This window comes from Artemia franciscana, chromosome 2 (assembly GCF_032884065.1).
Source record: "Artemia franciscana chromosome 2, ASM3288406v1, whole genome shotgun sequence".
Lineage (NCBI taxonomy): Eukaryota > Metazoa > Arthropoda > Branchiopoda > Anostraca > Artemiidae > Artemia > Artemia franciscana.
The window spans coordinates 19467681-19488944 of record NC_088864.1 but is presented as its reverse complement, the minus strand read 5'-3'; the positions used below and the strand labels follow the sequence as shown (position 1 = coordinate 19488944).

Genomic DNA, 21264 nt, shown 5'->3' with positions numbered 1-21264 from the left:
ATTTTCAGTGAAGGGTTTGTAATGCCATGGAAACATAATTTCCAGCATGATTTAAGAAAGATCAGAAATTGTTCTGGGGGGAATTTTCAACAAGGATAGAATTGTTCTGGTTGGTGTATCTTTTATGGGAGGAACTTTCCATGGAGAGGGAGCTGGATTTTTCCAGACTTGTTTAAAAAATGATCAGAAATTAAATATGTAAAAAAAAAGTTTGAAAGTGTGGTAACTGAAAGTAAGGAGCAACATTGAAACTTAAAACACAGAATTATACTGAATATGAGGGGATTGTTCCTCTACATTACCTTGCTCTTTACAGTAAAGTTTTTTTTATTGCAGTTCTTTATGAATGACACCTTAGATACAAGGACCATTTAATTAGAATAAGAAGCTTTTTTAATGAGTACCAGAAACTTAGCAGGAAGAGCAAGGAATTGAGGAGGGGACAACCCCCTTTAAGTGCAGAACAATTTCTGTTTGTTTTAGGTTTTAATGTTGCCCCTTACTATCAGCTGTAAAACTATTTTTTTTTTAATTTAACTTAAAGCTTACCACTTTAATTTCAAAACTATTTCAACACAGGGTAATGATGTGTGACTTTTATTGCAAATGATTAAACAAAGTAAAAGTGCCACTGTGTCATTAGACATGTATGCTGGAACATAATACATGTATTTTGAACAGTACCTTTTTTTGTGTCTTTTTTTAAAAAAAAACAGTAAAACTGTTGCATCCCTTTATTTTCTTGAGTTGCTACCTCTGGAAACTCTTAAAACTATTAACAAATGGACCTACCTAGCTGGGCAACAAACAACCATTGGGGCCTTGCCCATGCCTATTACATGGGCAAGGCCAGAGACTACTATGAGCATATAACTATGCTTAACAAAACACTAGAGTAATTTAACCTAGATAATTTCAAACATTGAATTAGTCCTTTTGGGGGGGAAGTACTTCTTTGTAGTTTGCTCTTTAACCTGTTTTGCTGCTACCCAGGGCACTTGCCACCCTAGATCCAGTTGTGAACACTGTTGGTAGGGGGTTTGATTTGCTAAATAGTGAACATTCTTAGGAGATGGATGAAGATACAACAAAAGAACATGAGGCAATAGAGCAGTTTGATAGCTTAACAAAAATCTCAAGTGCTGCATATGAACAGTTAGACCCCTTGTCAAGACTACTTGCAACACCTAGACATGAAAGTGAAGCAGCTGCCAGCTTTAAGTTAGATGAATTTGTGTTTTTGCCACCTCGACCAAAGAAACCTAAGAAAGAAAAGGCAGAAGGGGAGTCAAGCTCCAGTTTAGTGCAGGGAGACCCAGCTGAACTACAAAAAATGAAAACAAAGAGGGAACTTGAAGAAGAAGGAAGAGAAAAAATGCAGTAAGCTTAAAATCATTAATTTTAGTATATAGTATTACAACTTTATGTTAGTATTAAATCATTTGATTTTAACTACTTCTTTGGTGTTTTGCAGCCTATTGACCATTTTTTTTTTTGCATTATACAGTCTTCCATTGAATGTTACCCCTGGTTCCAACTGCTGCGTCAATTCTGACATGATTTTTATGGTACTCGGTATCTACCAAGTGACATATAGTGATTGCAAATCCTGTCAGTCTGTCCTGGTTTTGCTAGTTTAAGCACTTCCAGGTAATCTAGGACAATGAAATTTGGCAGACATATCAGGAACCAGACCAGATTAAATTAGAAATTGTCATTTCCCCAATTTGACCATCTGGGGGGGGGGGTAAATTGAAAAAATTAGGAAAAATGAGGTATTTTAACTTACGACAGAGTGATTGGATCTTAATGAAATTTCATATTTAGAAGGACCTTGTAACTCAGATCTCTTATTTTAAATCCCAGCCAGATCCAGCATCATTGGGGGGGGGGTGGACTGGAAATCCTGGAAAACAATTAAAGCAGAGAGGTCAGGGTGAAAATTGGTGGGAAGAATAAAAACAAGTTTAAGATACATGACTGACATAACCGGGCCGGATCCGCTCTCGTTTTATGGAGTTGGGGGGGGGGGTAATTTGGAAAAATTAGAAAAAATGAGGTATTTTTAACTTATGAATGGGTGATCAGATCTTAATGAAATTGATACTTAGAAGGATCTTGTGCTTTAGAGCTCTCGTTTTAAATCCCGACCAGATCTAGTGACATTTGGGGGAGTTGGAGGGGGAAATTGGAATTCTTGGAAAATATGAAAATTGAGGTATCTTTATCTTACAAATGGGTGATTGGATCTTAAAGAAACTTGATACATAGAAGGATCTTATGTCTCAGGTGCTCCATTTTCAATTCGAATCGGATCCAGGGACATAGGGGGCTGGAGGGGGGAAACAGAAATCTTCGAAAACGCTTAGAGTGGAGAGATCAGGATGAAACTTGATGGGAAGAATAAGCACAAGTTATAGATACGTGATTGACATAATTAGAACGAATCTGTTCTCTTTGGGGGAGCTGCGGGGTGTTAGAAAAATTGAGGTATTTTTAACTTAAAAACAGGCGAACAGATCTGAATGAAATTTGATATTTAGAAGGAACTCATGTCTCAGAGCTCTTATTTCAAATCCGAACCAGATATGTATACATTGGGGGGAGTTGGAGGGGGAAACCGGAAATCTTAAAAAATGCTTAGAGCAGAGAAATCGGGTTGAAACCTGGTGAATAGAATAAGCAAATGTCATAGATACGTGATTGACATAACCGTACTGGATCTGCTCTCTTTGGGGGAGTTAGGGGATGGGGTTCAGTACTTTGGCGAGTTTGGTGCTTCTGGACGTGCTAGGACAGAGAAAATTGGTAGGCGTGTCAGGGAGCTGCACAAATTGACTTGATAAAGTCGTTTTCCCCGATTCGACCATCTGGGTGGCTGAAGGGAGAGGAAAAATTAGAAAAAATGAGGTATTTATAACTTACGAGTAGGTGATCAGATCTTAATGAATTTTAATATTTAGAAGGACCTCGATACCCAGAGCTCTTATTTTATTAAATAAAAAAAACAAGTTTTTGTAACGGAAAGTAAGGAGCGACATTAAAACTTAAAACGAACAGAAATTACTCCGTATATGAAAGGGGCTTTCCCTCCTCAACGCCCCGCTCTTTACGCTAAAGTTTGGCCCCTTTCTCTTAACTCTACTTTTTAAAACAGACAGCAGACTTTTTTAAAACAAGAAACTTTAGCGTAAAGAGCGGGGCGTTGAGGAGGAAAAGCCCCTTTCATATACGGAGTATTTTCTGTTCGTTTTAAGTTTTAATGTCGCTCCTTACTTTCCGTTACAAAAACTTGTTTTTTTTATATTTCTGGACGTTTTTGAATTAATGTATGTTTTGATCTTGGCTCTCCGCACGTAAATAATTAAAACGAAATTTGCATATTAATTAATTGTAATTAATCGGAAGGTTTTGAGAAAAAAGAGCGAAGGAGGAGGCCTAGTTGCCCTCCAAGTTTTTGATTACTTAAAAAAGCAACTAGAGTTTTTAATTTTTTACAAACGTTTTCATTGGTAAAAAATATACGTAATTTACGAATTAACTTACGTAACGAACTTCTATATTCGTATGTTTTTATTGCGTATATGAGGGGTTCAACCCTCGTTGATACCTCGCTCTTTACACTAAAGCTTAGATTGTGTCCCAATTCCTCAAGAATGACCTCTGAATCACAAAGGCCGTAGAATAAATAGTTGAAATTACTAAAAATACTTTAGCGTAAAGAGTGAGGAATAACGAGGAGGTAAACCCCTCATATGCGTAATAATTTTTGTTCGTTTTAAGTTTTAATGCTGCTCCTTACTTTCAGTAGAAAAAACTTTTCATATTTATTTTTTCATTGTTTTTTCAAATAAAGCTAGAAAATCCTGTGCACCCTTCATTGAAATTCTCTTTCCCCATGAGAAGTCTCTGGATGGAAATATCCTCCCACGTAACCCCCTCCCCCCCCCTCAACTCTCCCCCTAAACCAAAAAATCCCCCTGAAAACGTCTGTACACTTCCCAGTAACCATTACTATATGTAAACACAAGTCAAAGTTTTCAACTTGCAGCCCCTCCCACGGGGACTGCGGGGGAGTAAGTCGTCCCTAAAGACATAGTTATTAGGTTTTTCGACTATGGTGAATAAAATGGCTATCTCAGAATTTTGATCTGGTGACTTTGGGGAAAAAATGAGCGTGGGAGGGGGCCTAGGTGCCCTCCAATTTTTTTGGTCACTTAAAAAGGGCACTAGAACTTTCAGTTTCCGTTAGAATGAGCCCTCTCGCAAGATTCTAGGACCACTCAGTCTATACGATCACCCCTGGAAAAATTTTTGGAGATAGGAGCTTGAAACCTCTACAATAGGGTTCTCTGATACGCTGAATCTGATGGTGTAATTTTTGTTAAGATTGTATGACTTTTAGGGGGTGTTTCCCCCTATTTTCTAAAATGAGGCAAATTTTCTCAGGCTCGTAACTTTTGATGGTTATAACTGATCTTGATGTATCTTGTATATTTAAAATCAGCTTTAAAATGCGATTCTTTTGATGTAACTATTGGTATCAAAATTCAATTTTTTAGAGTTTCGGATACTATTGAGCCGGGTCACTCCTTACTACAGTTCGTTACCATGAACTGTTTGAAATACCGACCCGGCATCAAGCCTCTGATTTTCCTTTTAAATCAATCTATTGTTTCTTAGAATTTTGCTAGAGCTCATACCATATGAGCTCTTGGCTCTTCTGGCCTCGTCACAAGTGCCATATGAGCTTTTAGCTCTTGTTTTCTGGCAGAACAGACATACAACAGAATCGGATGGAGATTCACAAAGAAACACAGACTTTTGCATTGCTGCCACAAACAGCCAAAATTAGCTTTTCAATCAGCTCCATGACTTTGCTTATGATTTTTTTTTCTTTCAATCAGAACAACGCATGTGATTTGTTGTATGAGTTGAAATTATTCAACACATAAGACATTGCAGCAAAACGGATGGCTTTGCGTTGTTTGTCGCATGATTTGTGTCATTCGTTGCATGTTGCAGGATTTTGCATGAAATCACAGCAGTGGGAACTTGTGCTCCAAATATGTCTAGCAAAAGCTTATCAACCAGTCAATGTATTGTACTGAATGAATATAGTTCAAATTAAGCAGCATAACACTTACTTTTTTTCTAGCAGGAATTTTGCATTTTAGGTGAAAACAAGGTGTTTAAAATTTCTTTATTGATGATTCATTAAATGAATGGAAAAGTCACGTAACAGATTTTGTTTGGTCTTTTTCAACTCCTGACCAAAAAGATAACTAGGCTGAGTTTATGGAATTTCTTATATAGCAGCTAAAAAGCACCTTGTATGGTCTTGACAAGGTGCTTGTATGTCTTATTGGAGAAGGATGAGCCTTTGCCCAATTTCCCCTGAAACTTGTGTGGTTTCAATTATTAATATTCACAAATGTCTTAACTAAGCAACATCGAAGGAGGATTTAACAATAGTAAGCTTGATAGACATCCCCTACCTATTGAGAAAACTTTTCAGCTAAATTTATTGCTATAAAGAATTTTGGCTAGAATTCTCATGATTTTTTGTTGAGGAGAACTTATTTTTACTGCAAAACATTGCCATGATAATATTATAATAGAAATAGATCTGTATTGAAATAAACTAGTTATTCTAAATATGTTTTCTTGGTTGTAAGTACATTTGATTCCCCTCTAGGGTATTAGTATCCAACTTCACTGAAGACCAGCTCAACAGATATGAAATGTATAGAAGATCCGCATTCCCAAAAGCTGCTATTAAAAGGGTAAGTTATTGTCATGTTTATTACTGTTAGCTTTTCTAGAAATATGTTTATGAATAGAGTACATTTCCAATAAACATCTATACTTTGTGACAAATCCCCTTCCCTCTTTACCAATTTAAAAATTCTGTCCAATTTTGCAGGCTACTTCAGGATTTTTTGCAGGATTTTTTTGCTTGGTAGCATTTTCGCCCTCTTTGGATCACAATAATTATTTTGAGGTGTGAAATGACCCTTTATTGTGGCTTGATCTCTTTTGTCCTTTTAAAGGGTTCACTTTTAAACACTCAATCTTCAGTATTCTGCTATGTACGTGACACCCCCTCTCTCCCTCTCTTCCCCCCCCTCTCTCTCTCTCTCTCTCTCCCTCCCTCTCTCTCTCTCTCTCTCTCTCTCTCTCCTCTACCAGTTCAAATTTTCTGTCCAATTTTTGCAGTCTACTTCTAGATTTTTTTCAGGACTTTTATTTGTTAGCATTTTTGCTTTCTTTGGATCAGCATAATTATTTATACTCTCTCCTCTACCAGTTAAAATTTCTGTCCAATTTTTGCAGGCTCCTTCTAGATTTTTGCTGGTGTTTATGGCACTGGTAATAACCAAGTGACATATAGCAATCATAAATTATGTTGGTCTGTCTGTCTGTCGGTCCTGGTTTTGCTACTTTAGGCACTTCCAGATAAGCTAGGACAACGAAATTTGGCAGGCATATCAGGGACCAGATCATATTAAACTAGAAATAGTCGTTTTCCCGATTTGACCATCTGGGGGGGGAGTGGGGGCCTGTTAATTCAGAGAAATAGAAAAAATGAAGTGTTTTTAACTTACGAATGGGTAATCGGATCTCAATAAAATTTGATATTTAGAAGGATATCGTGTCTCAAAGCTCTTTATTTTAAATTGCGACCGGATTTGGTGACATTGGGGGGGGGGGACCTAAAATCATGCAAAACACTTAGAGTGGAGGGATTGGGATGAAACTTGATGGGAAAATAAGCAGAAGTCTTAGATACGTGATAGACATAATTGGAACGGATCCGCTCTATTTGGGGGAATTGGGGGAGGGGGAGGATTAATTCTGAAAAATTAGAAAAAATGACGTATTTTTAACTTACGAAAGAGTGATCGGATTTTCATGAAACTTCATATTTAGAAGGATCTCGTAACTCAGATCTCATATTTTAGACCTCAACCGGATCCAGCGTCATTGGGGGGACAATTGGGGGGAACGGAAATCTTAGAAAATACTTAAAGCGGAGAGATCAGGATGAAATTGGATGGAAAGAATAAAAACAAGTCTAAGATACGTGACTGACATAACTGGACCAGATCCGCTCTCTTCGGTGGAGTTGGGGGGGGGGTAATTCGGAAAAATGAGGTATTTGTAACATACGAACGGGTGATCAGATCTTAATGAAATTTGATATTGAGAAGGATCTTCTGCTTTAAAGCTCTTATTTTAAATTCCGAGCAGATCCTGTGACATTGGGGGGAGTTGCAGGGGGAAACCGGAATTCTTGGAAAACGTGAAAATTGGGATATTTTTATCTTACGAATAGGTGATCGGATCTTAATGAAACTTGATAGAAAGATGGATTTTATGTCTCAGATGCTCGATTTTCGACTCGAATCGGATCCGAGGACATAGGGGGTTGGAGGAGGGAAACAGAAATCTTGGAAAACGCTTAGAGTGGAGAGATCGGGATTAAATTTGATGGAAGAATAAGAACAAGTTCTAGATACGTGGTTGACATAATTTGAACGGATCCGTTCTCTATGGAGGAGCTGGGGGTGTTAATTTGGAAAAAATGGAAAAATTGAGGTGTTTTTTACTTAAGAACGGGTGACCGGATCTTAATGAAATTTGATATTTAGAAGGAATTCATGTCTCAGAGCTCTTATTTCAAATCCCGACCAGATCTGTTGACATTAAGGGGAGTTGGAGGGGACATCGGGAATCTTGGAAAACGCTTAGAGTGGAGGAATCGGGATGAAGCTTGGTGGATAGAATAAGCGAATGTCATAGATACGTGATTGTCGTAACCGTACTGGATTCGCTCTCTTTGGGGGAGATTGGGGGGAGGGGTTCAGTGCTTTGGCGGGTTTGGTGCTCCTGGACGTGCTAGGAAGATGAAAATTGGTAGGCGTGTCAGGGAGCTGCGCAAATTGACTTGATAAATTCGTTTTCCCAGGTTCGACCATCTGGGGTGCTAAAGGGAGAGGGAAAATTTGAAAAAATGAGGTATTTATAACTTACGAGTGGGTGATCGGATCTTAATGAATTTTGATATTTAGAAGGACATCGTGACTCAGAGCTTTTATTTTGAATCCCGACCGGCATTAAACCTCTGATTTTCCTTTTAAATCAATCTATTGATTCTTAGAATTTTGTTAGAGCTCATACCATATGAGCTCTTGGCTCTTCTGGCCTCGTCACAAGTTTCATATGAGCTCTTAGCTCATAATTAGCGCATAATCGGAACGAATCCGCTCTATTTGGGGGAGTTGGGGGGGGGGGAGGGTTAATTCTGATAAATTAGAAAAATGACATATTTTCAACTTACGAAGGAGTGATCGGATCTAAATGAAACTTCATATTTAGAAGGACCTCGTATATCAGATCTCTTATTTTAAATCCCGACCGGATCCAGCGTCATTGGGGGGGTTCTGGAAAGCTTGTAAAATACTTAAAGCGGAGAGATCAGGATGAAATTGGGTGGGAAGAATAAAAACAAGTCCAAGATACGTGACTGACATAACTGGACCGGGTCCGCCCTCTTTGGTGGAGTTTGAGAGGGGGGAATAATTTGGAAAAATTAGAAAAAATGAGGTATTTGTAACTTACGAAATTTGATCGACATAATTTAAAGGGATCCGTTCTCTTTGAAGGAGCTGGGGGGGGGGGTGTTAATTTGGAAAAATTAGAAAAATTGAGGTATTTTTAACTTAAGAACGAGTGACCGGATCTTAATGAAATTTGATATTTAGAAGCAATTCATGTCTCAGAGCTTTTTTTTCAAATCCCAACCAGATTTGTTGACTTTGGGGGGAGCTGGAGGGGGAAATCGGAAATTTTGGAAAACGCTTAGAGTGGAGGAATCAGGATGAAACTTTCTGAGTAGAATAAGCAAATGTTGTAGATACGTGATTGACATAACCGTTCTTGATTCGCTCTCTTTGGGGGAGATAGGGGGTGGGGTTCAGTGTTTTGGCGAGTTTGATGCTTCGGGACGTGCTAGGACGATGAAAATTGGTAGGGGTGTCAGGGAGCTGCACAAATTGACTTGATAAAGTCGTTTTCCCTGATTCGACCATCTGAGGGGCTGAAGGGAGTGGAAAGATTAGAAAAAACGAGGTATTTATAACTTACGAGTGGGTGATCGGATCTTAGTGAATTTTGGTATTTAGAAGGAACTCATGTCTCAGAGCTCTTATTTCAAATCCCGACCAGATCTGTTGACATTGGGGGGAGCTGGAGGGCGAAGTCGGAAATCTTAGAAAACGTATGGAGTGGAGGAAGCTGGGTAGAATAAGCAAATATTGTAGATATGCGATTGACGTAAACGTACCGGATTCACTCTCTTTCGGGGAGTTAGGGGGTGGGATTCAGGGCTGTGGCGAGTTTGATGCTTCTGGACGTGGGTGAAAATGGGAAAATTTGAAAAAAATGAGGTATTTATAACTTACGAGTGGGTGATCGGATCTTAATGAATTTTGATATTTAGAAGGACATCGTGACTCAGAGCTCTTATTTTAAATCCCAACCGTCATTAAGCCTCTGATTTTCCTTTTAAATCAATCTGTTGATTCTTAGATTTTTGCTAGAGCTCATACCATATGAGCTCTTGGCTCTTCCGGCCTCGTCACAAGTTTCATATGAGCTCTTAGCTCTTGTTTTGTTTCTTTGTCACATAAATTTGTTAAATTTGCGAGCCATTTACTGACCATTTCCTATTGTTTGGTTACTTTCAAATTTTATAAATATATGCAATTGCAATGAGCAAAATAAAACATCAAACTCCTCCCTCTTGTCAAGACTGTATCCAGGGGAGGTTTGGGAGTATGATCCCCTCCCCTACCCGAAATTTTTGTCTGACTCGTAAAAACGTAACAAAAATGGATACAAACAAATTTTTTATGCGTTTTTGAGGTTTTTTTTTAATCCCCCTCCCCCCCGAAAAAGTTCTGGATACAGCCCTGCCTCTTGTGTACTCCACAAAAAAAAAAACAAAAAAAAAAACAAGATACACAGGTGATTGGGCACAACAAAAAATTTAAAACAAACACTATTATACAATATTTGATGGTGCTGCAGTAAAAATACTTGCCTGTGGCTGCATAAACTTAGATTTGAAATCTTAAAGTAAGATATATTTTTTATCTTAGAGAAGACTAAAGACCATAGTCTGAAAGTAGACTAAAAAGCCAAAAATAATAATAAGACAATTCAACTTGTTTTCAGAATGGAATAAAAAGCAGACAAGAACTTTATCTCTAGGATTCATGAATATAAGTGAAACGGGAAGTGGAAAACGGATCGGGCTTTACTTTGTGCATTGTTACTTGTTTCCTCCAACTCACAGACTTTTGTCATTTATTCATTTATAATAAATGAAATATATATGAAATATATATTTATATATATATTTATATTTATATTTATATTTATATTTATATATATTTATAAATATATATTTATATATATTTATAATAAATGAAATAAATGAAATATATATTTATATATAAAATATATATTTTCTCTAGGATTCATGAATATAAGTGAAACGGGAAGTGGAAAACGGATCGGGCTTTACTTTGTGCATTGTTACTTGTTTCCTCCAACTCACAGACTCATTTATTCATTTATAATAAATGAAATATATATGAAATATATATTTATATATATATTTATATTTATATTTATATTTATATATATTTATAAATATATATTTATATATATTTATAATAAATGAAATAAATGAAATATATATTTATATATAAAATATATATTTTCTCTAGGATTCATGAATATAAGTGAAACGGGAAGTGGAAAACGGATCGGGCTTTACTTTGTGCATTGTTACTTGTTTCCTCCAACTCACAGACTTTTGTCATTTATTCATTTATAACTTAGATCAATTTGATATTTATGTTATGTAAAGCCCAATCTGTTTTGCACCCCTCATTTCACTATTATTCATAGATTCTCGAGAACAAATTATTTCCTACTTTTTAGTCCATTTTGAAACCGAGCTTTTTTTTAAAAAAAGTATATATTTATAATTGTCATGTCTTTTTACCATGATTTAAAATCTAAATAAAAGTGTTCGTGGTAATAGTCGTGCATTTTTACTTTCTTTTATAATAAAAGCAAGAAAAAAACATTCAGTTTTCAATATTCTGCTATTCTATATTTCAATATTCTACTATGTGTTTGTTATGTTTCGACTGTAGAGGCTTAACATTATTAAATTGTTCAGCGTTCTCATACTTTCTTATGGCACAATTCGCTAAGGCTGTTTTTACTTTTTCTAATGCATAGATTTCTTTGATTGATTCGAAATATCATCGTTTTTCTTTAGAAAATTACAAATTACCCCTGCAAAGCTATATTTTGTCTGCTATTTTTTATGGCCATACAAAAAGTTCCCCTGTTCCAATTGGTTCAAGATCTACCCTCGATTAAGGAATCTATGCCCTGAACCACAAATGCCTACTTGTATAGAGGCATAGAAAAATGCTGGTTATATACTCGAAGCGAGTTTGGCTGGCTTTGAACACATACAGGCTAAGGCCTGTCGTACCAAAACAAAAATTTTGCTCTTTCTTAAATAAGAGAACAAATAATCACAGTTTCATGGGCCTTAGTTGCATTGGGTAAAGCCAGATGAATTAAGTTTTATTAGCGAGTTCGAGTGCGATTGAATTATATTAGGTTTGAGCTGCAATTTTCAGGAAAAATGTGAAATTTGGTATTTTTGTGGATAGAATGCTAGTATATTATCTTTGAGATTCCCAGACACGTTCCATTCAGCGGTGCAATTTTCTCAATATTCTACTCCTTTTTGATGCTGTTTTCTTTTTTTCTAGGATAATGTTGATTTGCTCATGTTATAATCTACTGTCTATTGCTCATACTATTATCTATTGTTATTATCATTATCTATCTATTTCTCAGGTTATTATCTATTATCGAAGTTTGAAATGTAATACTTTTACATATTAGGTAATATTAGGGATCAAAGTTAAATTCTCCTGATGTACTTTTTGTTTCCAGATTTTGTTTTTCAAACTTTTGATTAGTATTGACCTAGGTTGCTGTCTTCTTACCGTCCTTTCCCATGAATGGTTCGTTTTGGTTTTTCATGAAGTATTTTCTTTTCATTGTAGTTAATGCAGAATATTGCCATGTGCTCTGTTTCACAGAATGTTGTTATTGCCATGGCTGGTATAGCAAAAGTTTATGCTGGTGAAATTGTTGAAGGAGGTGAGTAAAACGCATTATAATTGAGATTGACATTAATATCTCGAGATTTTAGTCCTGTAGTGATTTAAGAAAATTAACTTTCGGTCAGTAACTTAAGCAAGTTTTTTTAAGGGGAGGGGGTGGGGGTGAAAACGAAATAAATAGGAAACTTTCACGATAAATACGTGAAATTACAGGGCTAATCATAAAGAATTTGAGATATCAAAGCGGGTGTTAGTCCCAAAATCACTTCTTTACGACACTTACCCATCTGCCTTCGATATAAAATCGCTAGAACATAAGTGACTAAAACCATCGGCGTCGTTTGAGGGTGGGACATTTTATATTTTTATATATTATATATTATTATTATAATAGATTATTATAGCTCATGCGCTTGACTCTCCAGATGTGGACCCTTCTTGCCCCCTCTCCCAATTAAAAATGCTGGAGCTACTCCTAAGACTCAGACTGAATCTCTTATTTTCTTTTATATGACCAGTCAACAATTCTACCGCTCATTTGCAATTACAGTAGTATTAGTGTCAAAGTAGATACTGGGAACAAAAAACGAAGAAAAATTTGGGTTGTATTAGTGTGCTTTAAAATTAATGGCGTTTGGTATTGAGTAAATGTTACTCTTTTGGTAATAAGGCTATGGGGTACTCATATATTAAACGCCCTACCGATCAAGTTGTTCATTCATTGATGCATTATAGAACCCGATTTTCTCGTTCGTTTCTTTCAGCTTAGCGTGAGACAAGACAAAGAGAAGTGACAAAATAGATAGAAAATATATAATTCGGTCTATATATTTGTACATTAGAGGGGGGGGGGTATTTTGACAGTGTGAAGTTAGAAAACAATTCTTACTGCGTAATATGCAGAATAATTGTTCCTAACACGTTAGGCATGCAGACCCAATATACTTTACCTCCCCCCCTAATGTGCAAATATATAGCCCAAATTTGTTTCTAATGTATTATATTTTTATCTTACTTCGATATATTTCATTAGGATTGAGCGTCAGAGGAACATATTAGAAGAACATTAGGTAGGACGTATATCATACAAGTACCGGTTATGGATAAGTATTCGTTATTAAAATGCATGCAACAGTGGTGGGTAATTTTGACAGTGATGTTGGAATTTTTGCAAATTAATGATAGTTAAAAGTGAAAAGTTTTAGCCATCTTGTTAAGAAAGTTTTGGTAAGTACAGTTTGGTCGATTCGGCTGTTAAAAAAAAAAAAAAAAAAAAAAAAAAAAAAAAAAAAAATCTCAGTTAGACTGTCATAAATGGCTAGCTAGAGACTGTACAGTGCAGCAGCTAGTTAACGTAAAGACTATAAGTGTACTTTCCATAAAGGAACAGCTATTTTCTTGCACTTTTAAATTGCAAGAAAAGAAAAAGACTTGGTCCACTTTAATAATACTCAGCGCTTTGTGTCAGGGTTCAGCAACCTTCTTGGCTGTGGCTAAGAAACCAGCCAAAATGTGAATATTAAGCGGACGCATTGAGTTAGTGATTTGATTTCAAAACATTATTTTAGTAAATTTAGTTTCATCAACGGCAATGCTAATTACGTCATTTGATAACAAATCATTTTTGACCTGTTTCTCGTTTTTGATTGCCATATTTTTAACGCGATGATGACTTGTTATAGGTTATATTGGCATTTCTTTGAATTTCTCAGTTGTTTGCTTTTTATTTGCGGAGTCGCTAAATGGGTGTTCAGAACATCTATAAGTAGGATTTTGTTTTCAAAAGCTCGTTGTCACTTCACTCACATCTTTATGGTTTTAAGAAATTTGTTGCTCATTATTGCACATCCGTGCGTAAAGTAATTTGTCACCATGTTCAATGCGTCTATACTTGTCTGTCCGTACATCTAAAATGTCCTATTTTTGCTGTTTGTTTGTCTATGGTTAGGTTCTTTTTATTATTGTTATTATTATTTCGCTTAGATAACTGTGTAATGATTATTTAGCTGCGCAGGTGTGTCGCTATCGTCGTGCTAATGAACACGATTCGTGCGCCTAATAATGGTAAAAATTTTCCGAGAATGTCGCTATATTACCCCGTTATTGTTACCGCAACTTCGTTATAGAACTAAAATGCTGTTCTTGGCATCTATTTAACTTTTTGTTTCAAAATGTTTTCCCGTGTTTACTGTGATTTATTTTTATGAACACTTTTTTGAAACTAAAGTGGGTCAGATGGTGTCCTGTGGATCATAGGTTGCCAACCCCTGCTGTATCTACTACCCTACTCCCCTCCCCTTCAATTTTAAAAGGCGCTTCTTAAGAAATATTGGCTTTTTGTAATTCGTATTTTAGTTAAAATTTCTGCCTAACCTAAATAAGATGTCTTTTATTTTCATATAGTGTTTGAATTTTGAGAAAGTAGTGATAGTTAATAGCTTCAGGCACTGCGTAAATGTGTTTGTTTTTTTTTAGCCGAAAATTTTGTACGAATCAGTTTTAAAATGCAAATGTAAAAAAAAAACTAGACAATGTTTCGTGTAGCAGTTGTGGACCTATATATCTGTATTTCCTGGGCAAAATTATGTATTTTCGGTTCCACGATTGCCATGTAATTCAACTCTAAAAATGATATTATTGTGCACAAAGCAACAACAAAGTGGATACTCTTAAGACCACCTTTTATGGATCTCTATATCCAAAAAGTTTCTGCTTTGATCATCTATGCGACAGCCTTTGGTTATTTCCTGCTGTTATTAACTGTCCACAAAACCGTCGACCTTCGAGCAATTTATCGAATCTAATTTCGAACCCACTAGATGTGCTACTAAAACCCTAGCTGCTAGTTTTTACCAAATTTTACTGAGATACAATAAGCTTTTCAGCAGTTGAATGTAGCCTTTACTTCAAAGATTTCCGATCGAGAACGAAAATCGAAACCCTAACTTGAACTGTTACCTACGTTGGTTTAATGAATTACGCCGATCCAACTTGCTATTCGGCTGACGTTAAGAGATTTTGAAATCCCTCCCATATAGCTTAAATCAGGTGTATAGCCTAAAAAGACACAATGATGGTCATTGCTCTTTCCTTCCGTCTGGTGTGAAACGTCCCCTTCTATTATGACAAGATTTTAGGAACCACTATTCCTCATCCCCGTTATAGGTCGAATAGACCCTGGACTTTGAAAAAGCATAACTAGGAAACTTTCTGTGATGAAGTGTTTATAGATGAGACACGCAAGCCAATTTTGGTAGATATCATAATGACTAGATTTTGTGACCCCTGTTCCTCATAGGGGTCAGATTAAACCTGGATGGTTCGCGAAAGGCACTAGCAGTAATTGCATTATTTCAGCTGAATAAAATCAAGAAACTTAATCTCAGGAAACGCTGGCTTTTGCTTATAAGTATTCTAGTTAATATTTGTACAGCACCTTCTTAAGCTGCATCTTATTTTGTATTAGTATCGGAATTTGGGAGGGTTGTAATGATTTTAATCGTTTTCAGCCACCTCGTAAAATATTTTCTAGTCAACAAAATTCTCTACGACGCAGCTACACAATAAAAAAGCCAGTAAATTAGTTTGGATGTGGTATTACGCAATAAAAATTAGACAATAGCTTAAAACTTTAATGCCTGGCAAATGTTCTCAGTTTTCCAGCTGTTGCTGGGACAGTGTTTTTGCGCATTAAAGCCGGTAAAGGCTACGTGATGTCTCCTGATTTCGTAATAATGTTACGAAATAAACCGGCACATTACCTTTTTTTCATTTTTTTTCGTGAAGCACGTGTAACTGTTTTGTTTTGCTCGTAAAATAGATAATTGTTGATGGTCTGTAGTGTTGGTTGTGAAATATATTTGTTACGAAATGAAAATTAGGTATCTACCTTATTGAGATATTACGTTGATCTGTTTCCGTGCAATACTTAGAAAAAAATCTAAAGACATCCATAATCTGTAATCAAGGGATATGTCAAACCAGTGAAAAACTCGTAGAAACGAACCACAGTGAGATCTTCGTATTCTAGCTGAGCAGAGGTCGATTTTCGTCAAAAAGAATCAAACAGTTCGTGGTAACGAAATGTAGTAAGGAGCGACCCGGCTCAATGGTAAACGAAACTCTAAAAAACGGATTTTGATACTAATAGATACATTAAAAGAATCAGATCTGTATGATGATTTTAAATATATAAGTTTAATCAAATTTAGTCTTTTCTATCAAAAGTTACGAGCCTGAGAAAATTTGCCTTGTTTTGGAAAATAGGGGAAACATCCCCTAAAAGTCATAGAATCAACGAAAATCACATCATCGCATTCAGCGTATCAGAGAACCCTACTGTAGAAGTTTCAAGCTCCTACCTACAAAAATGTGGAATTTCGTATTTTTTGAAAAAAGACCGATCACGGTGCGTGTTTATTTGTTTTCTTTTTCTTTTTTCCCGGGGGTGATCGTATCGACCCAGTGGTGCTAGAATGTCGCGAGAGGACTCATTCTAACGGAAATTAAAATTTCTTTTTATAAGGACCGAAAAATTGGAGGGCACCTTGGCCCCCTCCACGCTCATGTTTTTCCCAAAGTCAACGGATCAAAATTTTGAGATCGCCATTTTGTTCAGCATAGTCAAAAAACCTAATAACAATGTGTTTGGGGACGACTTACTCCCTCTCAGTTCAAGGAGAGGGACTGCAAGTTACAAAATTTGACCAGTGCTTAGGTATAGTAATGGTTATTGGCAAGTGTACAGACGTTTTCAGGGGGGCTATCTTTGTTGGGAGGTGGGGGGTTGAGGGCAGGGGTGTTACGTGGGAGGATGTTTCCATGGAGGAATTTGTTATGGGAGAAGATAATTTCCATGAAAGGGGCGCGGGATATTCTAGGACTATTTAAAACAAAACAATTAAAAATAAATATGGAAAAGTTTTTTCAACTGAAAGCAAGGAGCAGCATTAAAACTCTGCATTACGTAAGTTATTTCGTAAGTTACGTGTATTTTCTACTAATAAAAACGTTTGTATAATATTAGTAGTTCTAGTTGCCTTTTAAGTAACCATAAGATTGGAGGGCAAACAGGCCTCCTCCCCCACCCTTTTTTCCTCAAAATCTTCCGATCCAAACTAAGAGAAAGCCATTTAGCCAAAGAAAAAAATTAATATGAAAATTCCGTTTTAATTATTCGTTTGCGGACAGCCAAAATAAAAAAATGTATTGATTCAAAAACTTTCATAAATTAAATTAAAAAAAACCAACAAGTTTTTTAGCTGAAAGTAAGGAGTGACATTAAAACTTAAAACGAACAGAAATTACTCCGTATATGAAAGGGGCTTTTCTCTCCTCAATGCCCCACTCTTTACGCTAAACCCCAACAGCTAAACCAGGGACAATGGAATACGTCCCTGGTTTAGGGTCATAAGAAAGAAAATTATAGATCATTAGCTCAAGTTTTATGAACAAGGGATAATATATTGCCATGAATCTTGTTTATTGGTAAACCAGCTGGGCCCAAACTTGGAGCAAGATGACTTCGAATTGAATCAGAATACTATTTTACTTTTTTACTTCTAGAAGTCATAAGAAAATATTTAAAGAAATGAAAACTTTATCGGAGGGAGTAAAAAGTCAAGCTCTGAACAGGTTGAGGTAAATGATGAATTTGCACAGCTATTTTGGCCTTCAATCGGCTTGTTTATGTGATAACCTACCAGTATTATTTGTAGCAGCACTTATGTAAAAGGAACATGTGGTTTGTCGTATTTTTCATAAGTTTTGGATTTTAAAAAAAGTCTCTTCAGTGTCAAAACTGGATAATTCAGTCTACGCCTATTTTAGTTTATAGTCATAGTTCCACTCTCCTCGACTCGAGGAATAATTGAATAGTATGAATGCTCTTCTGATACCTGAGATTGGCTGTATATTTCTTCGTAAATACACTGCCCTTCGTATTCTCTCGATATGGATTCATAAAATACTAATGGAACTCGAATATTAAACAAAAATGAGAGCATTTAGTAGGTTACGTTTGTTTATCAAATTTCATATCGAACAAATCATCACGTAGGCTATATGTGCTTAGTCAGTAGGCTACACATGTTAATTTTGCTTAGAAGCAGAATTTGTCCTACGATCGAGAGTTAGCCATTTTTTTTAGCGGCCAAAGATTTAAACACGCAATTAGAGTTCGTGCCATTTTACATTGTTCCGAAAGAGAAAACGGAATAAATTCATAGCTTTTTTTAATATGCAGAAAATCATAATCATCACCTTTATTGGAATGTATTCAAAAATATCATTGTGTTTCAGTTGAAAGGTTCATTGACTTGAAAACTTTTAATTTGATAAAAGTAGGTAAATTACCCGGATGTTTCTTTTTTATTGAGCACTTATCAATTTACACCAGCCTTGTTTTTCGATTCAAATATAAAATATTAAAGCCTGTTATAAGAAAACCCATGTACAAAGAAAAAGTAGTCTATTTTCAGTACAGCGAAATACGCTGAATTTACACACTTATTCACAAAATCTGAAACCTGCCATCAGTTTGTTTTTTCTTATTTTTTTGTATTCTTAATGGAAAAAGATACCATAAAAAAGGTTTCTAAAGAAGAGTTAAGAGCTACATTAAACCTAAGACGAGCAAAAATAAAGGCAAATACTAATTCAAGTGTAAAACGGACATAAGTTCCGATAAATTCAAACTTAAAACGAACAGAAATTACAATAACCACTAGTAGGGTTAACGCTCCTATGCCCTTTAAGGACCAAAACGACATTGGCGCTTTACTGATTTTATTTTTTTTTTCGATTGGTACGTTTTATTTATCATAAAATTAACGAAAAAAGGATGAAAATTGCCTATCGATATCGATATTCGTTCCCGAAACTTTATCCGATATTGAATTTTGTTTCCAGTAAAGTGCAAATGATGTTCTGATCCTTCGAAGGTATAGGGGGAATAAGCCATAGATAGATAGATAGATAAGTGTATTTTAAAGCCGAATATACAGCCATGAACACAGTACAAACAACATAAACGAAAGACACAAATAACATAAACTTTGATCAGCGATCATCATAAAACGCTTAAATGAAACACTGCAATAACCTAATACTAGTACTTAATACTTGAAAAAGGTCATTGAAAAGAACGCTTAACACTCGGAAAAAGACATAAATAAGACATCACATTTACTTTATACAGAGGTATATTTATTTATTTATTTATTATTTTTTTTTTTTTTATTTAACAAGATTTCCAGATTCCTTGCTACTCTACAAATAAACTGAGGCGACGTACTACTTATGACACCCGGAAGTATCGACTTATTACTTCCAGGTATCCCTTCCCTTATCGTAAAGAGCCCCTGGCATCGGCTTAAGCAATGCACTAAATAATCCTCTTTAACTCTACAATGCGGGCAAGTATATGTCTTCATTGGAACATCTTTCTTTAAAATATTTTATAAATCTTGCACTAATTGGCAGGCAGTTAGCCCTGAGCTGCATTTACACCGTTTAATATCTAGCTGGTAAGTTCAGCTTAAAGTAGAACCCCTGCCCATAAACCACTTATCATCCTTATAAAACTTTAGTGTTTCTGATTTTTTTTTTATCTCCTCACTCCATTTTTGAATCATTTGATTCTCTAGTACTATCTTAATCTCATTCTCCCAATTTGCATTTATATCCGTTGGTCCTCTACCTTCATTCCAAACAAAGGAAAACCCTGCTAAACTGCCTTTTATTTTTAGTGGCCATGATCTTTTTTTCCCTGTGAGAGTAAATCTTCATAAGCTGCCTTAAGCAACCTGTCACTCGGTAACTGGATGACTTTCAACCAAAACTTAATCATTGAGACTAGTCTGTAATTTATTAGTGTCCATATAACTAGATCGTCATTTAAAAACTGGGAATGAGTTGTTCTATGCAGCAAAACAATCTCTTAAACTACCCTAATTGAATACTCTCTATCTGAGCCGCTCTCTCATGCCCCCAAATCTCTGCTCCGTAATGTAGAATGGGCATTATTCTCGATAAAAAGACCCTTTTATGTAACGACAAATTTTTTATTCCCATTACATTATTCCGGAAAATTGTAAACATTGCTGCTCTTCCCCGGTTTAACGTTTCCTTTATATGAGAATTACATCTTCAATTACTTTGAAGAATATATCCAAGATACTTAATTTTATCCACAACTTGTATCTCCTCCCCATTGAACCAAAATTTACTTTCACATTTATCATTCCTCTTGTTAAATATAATCACTTTTGGTTTCTGAACATTTACCTGCAGGCACTTCATCTTTAGATAATCATCTGTTAAATCCAGGAGCTTCTGTAAATCATTTGCCGAATTCGCCATTAGAGCAATGTCATCCGCAAACAACAACACTGAGAAGTTTATATTACCTAATCTCAGTGTTGGAGCCCATTTTTTTGCTAAAAATTCAACAATATCATTAATAAAAAGACCAAAAAGTCGAGGTGACAAGGCGCTTCGCTGCTTTACTCCTTTCTCAACTTTAAAAGGCCTCGAATACCCGACCCACATACTCTTACTATTGCACTAGTCTCAAAATGCATATTTACAACCAAACGAATGAAACAAGAAGGTAGCCCCACATCATGTACGCTTTTTTTTAGCAGGACTCAATTGACATTATCAAACGCTTTTTTAAGTCCAAAAATGCAACATTTTCCTGTTGTGGTAGTTTTCATTTGTTTTCAGTTAGATTTGACTACTTATTGCAACTTATGTTCGTTTTACGCTTGAATTACTATTTAACTTTATTTCTGCTCGTCATAGGTTTAATGTAGCTCTGTTTTTCTTCGAAAAACTTTTTTTTTAAATTGATTTCTGTTCGTTTTTGAGTGACATGGGTTTTTTTATTGGTTAATGAAAGGAATATTTGTAAAGCTTTTTTCTATTTTTCAAACATGTCGTGACAACGAACTGTAAGTAAGGAGCGACTCGGCTGAATAGTAACGGAAACTTTATAAAAAACGGAATGTTGATAACAATTGATATATCAAAG

The 21264-nt window shown here is 35.7% G+C and overlaps 1 protein-coding gene across 3 annotated transcripts in view; it reads left to right on the top strand.

Moving 5' to 3' along the window:
* The window catches only part of LOC136038218 (transcription initiation factor TFIID subunit 11-like), a 30755-nt gene that overhangs the window by 1520 nt on the left and 7971 nt on the right, over window positions 1–21264 (top strand). For all 3 annotated transcript variants that reach the window (XM_065721312.1, XM_065721320.1, XM_065721329.1), the window contains exons 2-4: window positions 1070–1380; window positions 5699–5786; window positions 12171–12267. In XM_065721312.1, coding sequence (XP_065577384.1) covers window positions 1070–1380; window positions 5699–5786; window positions 12171–12267 — 496 coding nt within the window. The remainder of the gene's footprint in view (window positions 1–1069; window positions 1381–5698; window positions 5787–12170; window positions 12268–21264) is intronic.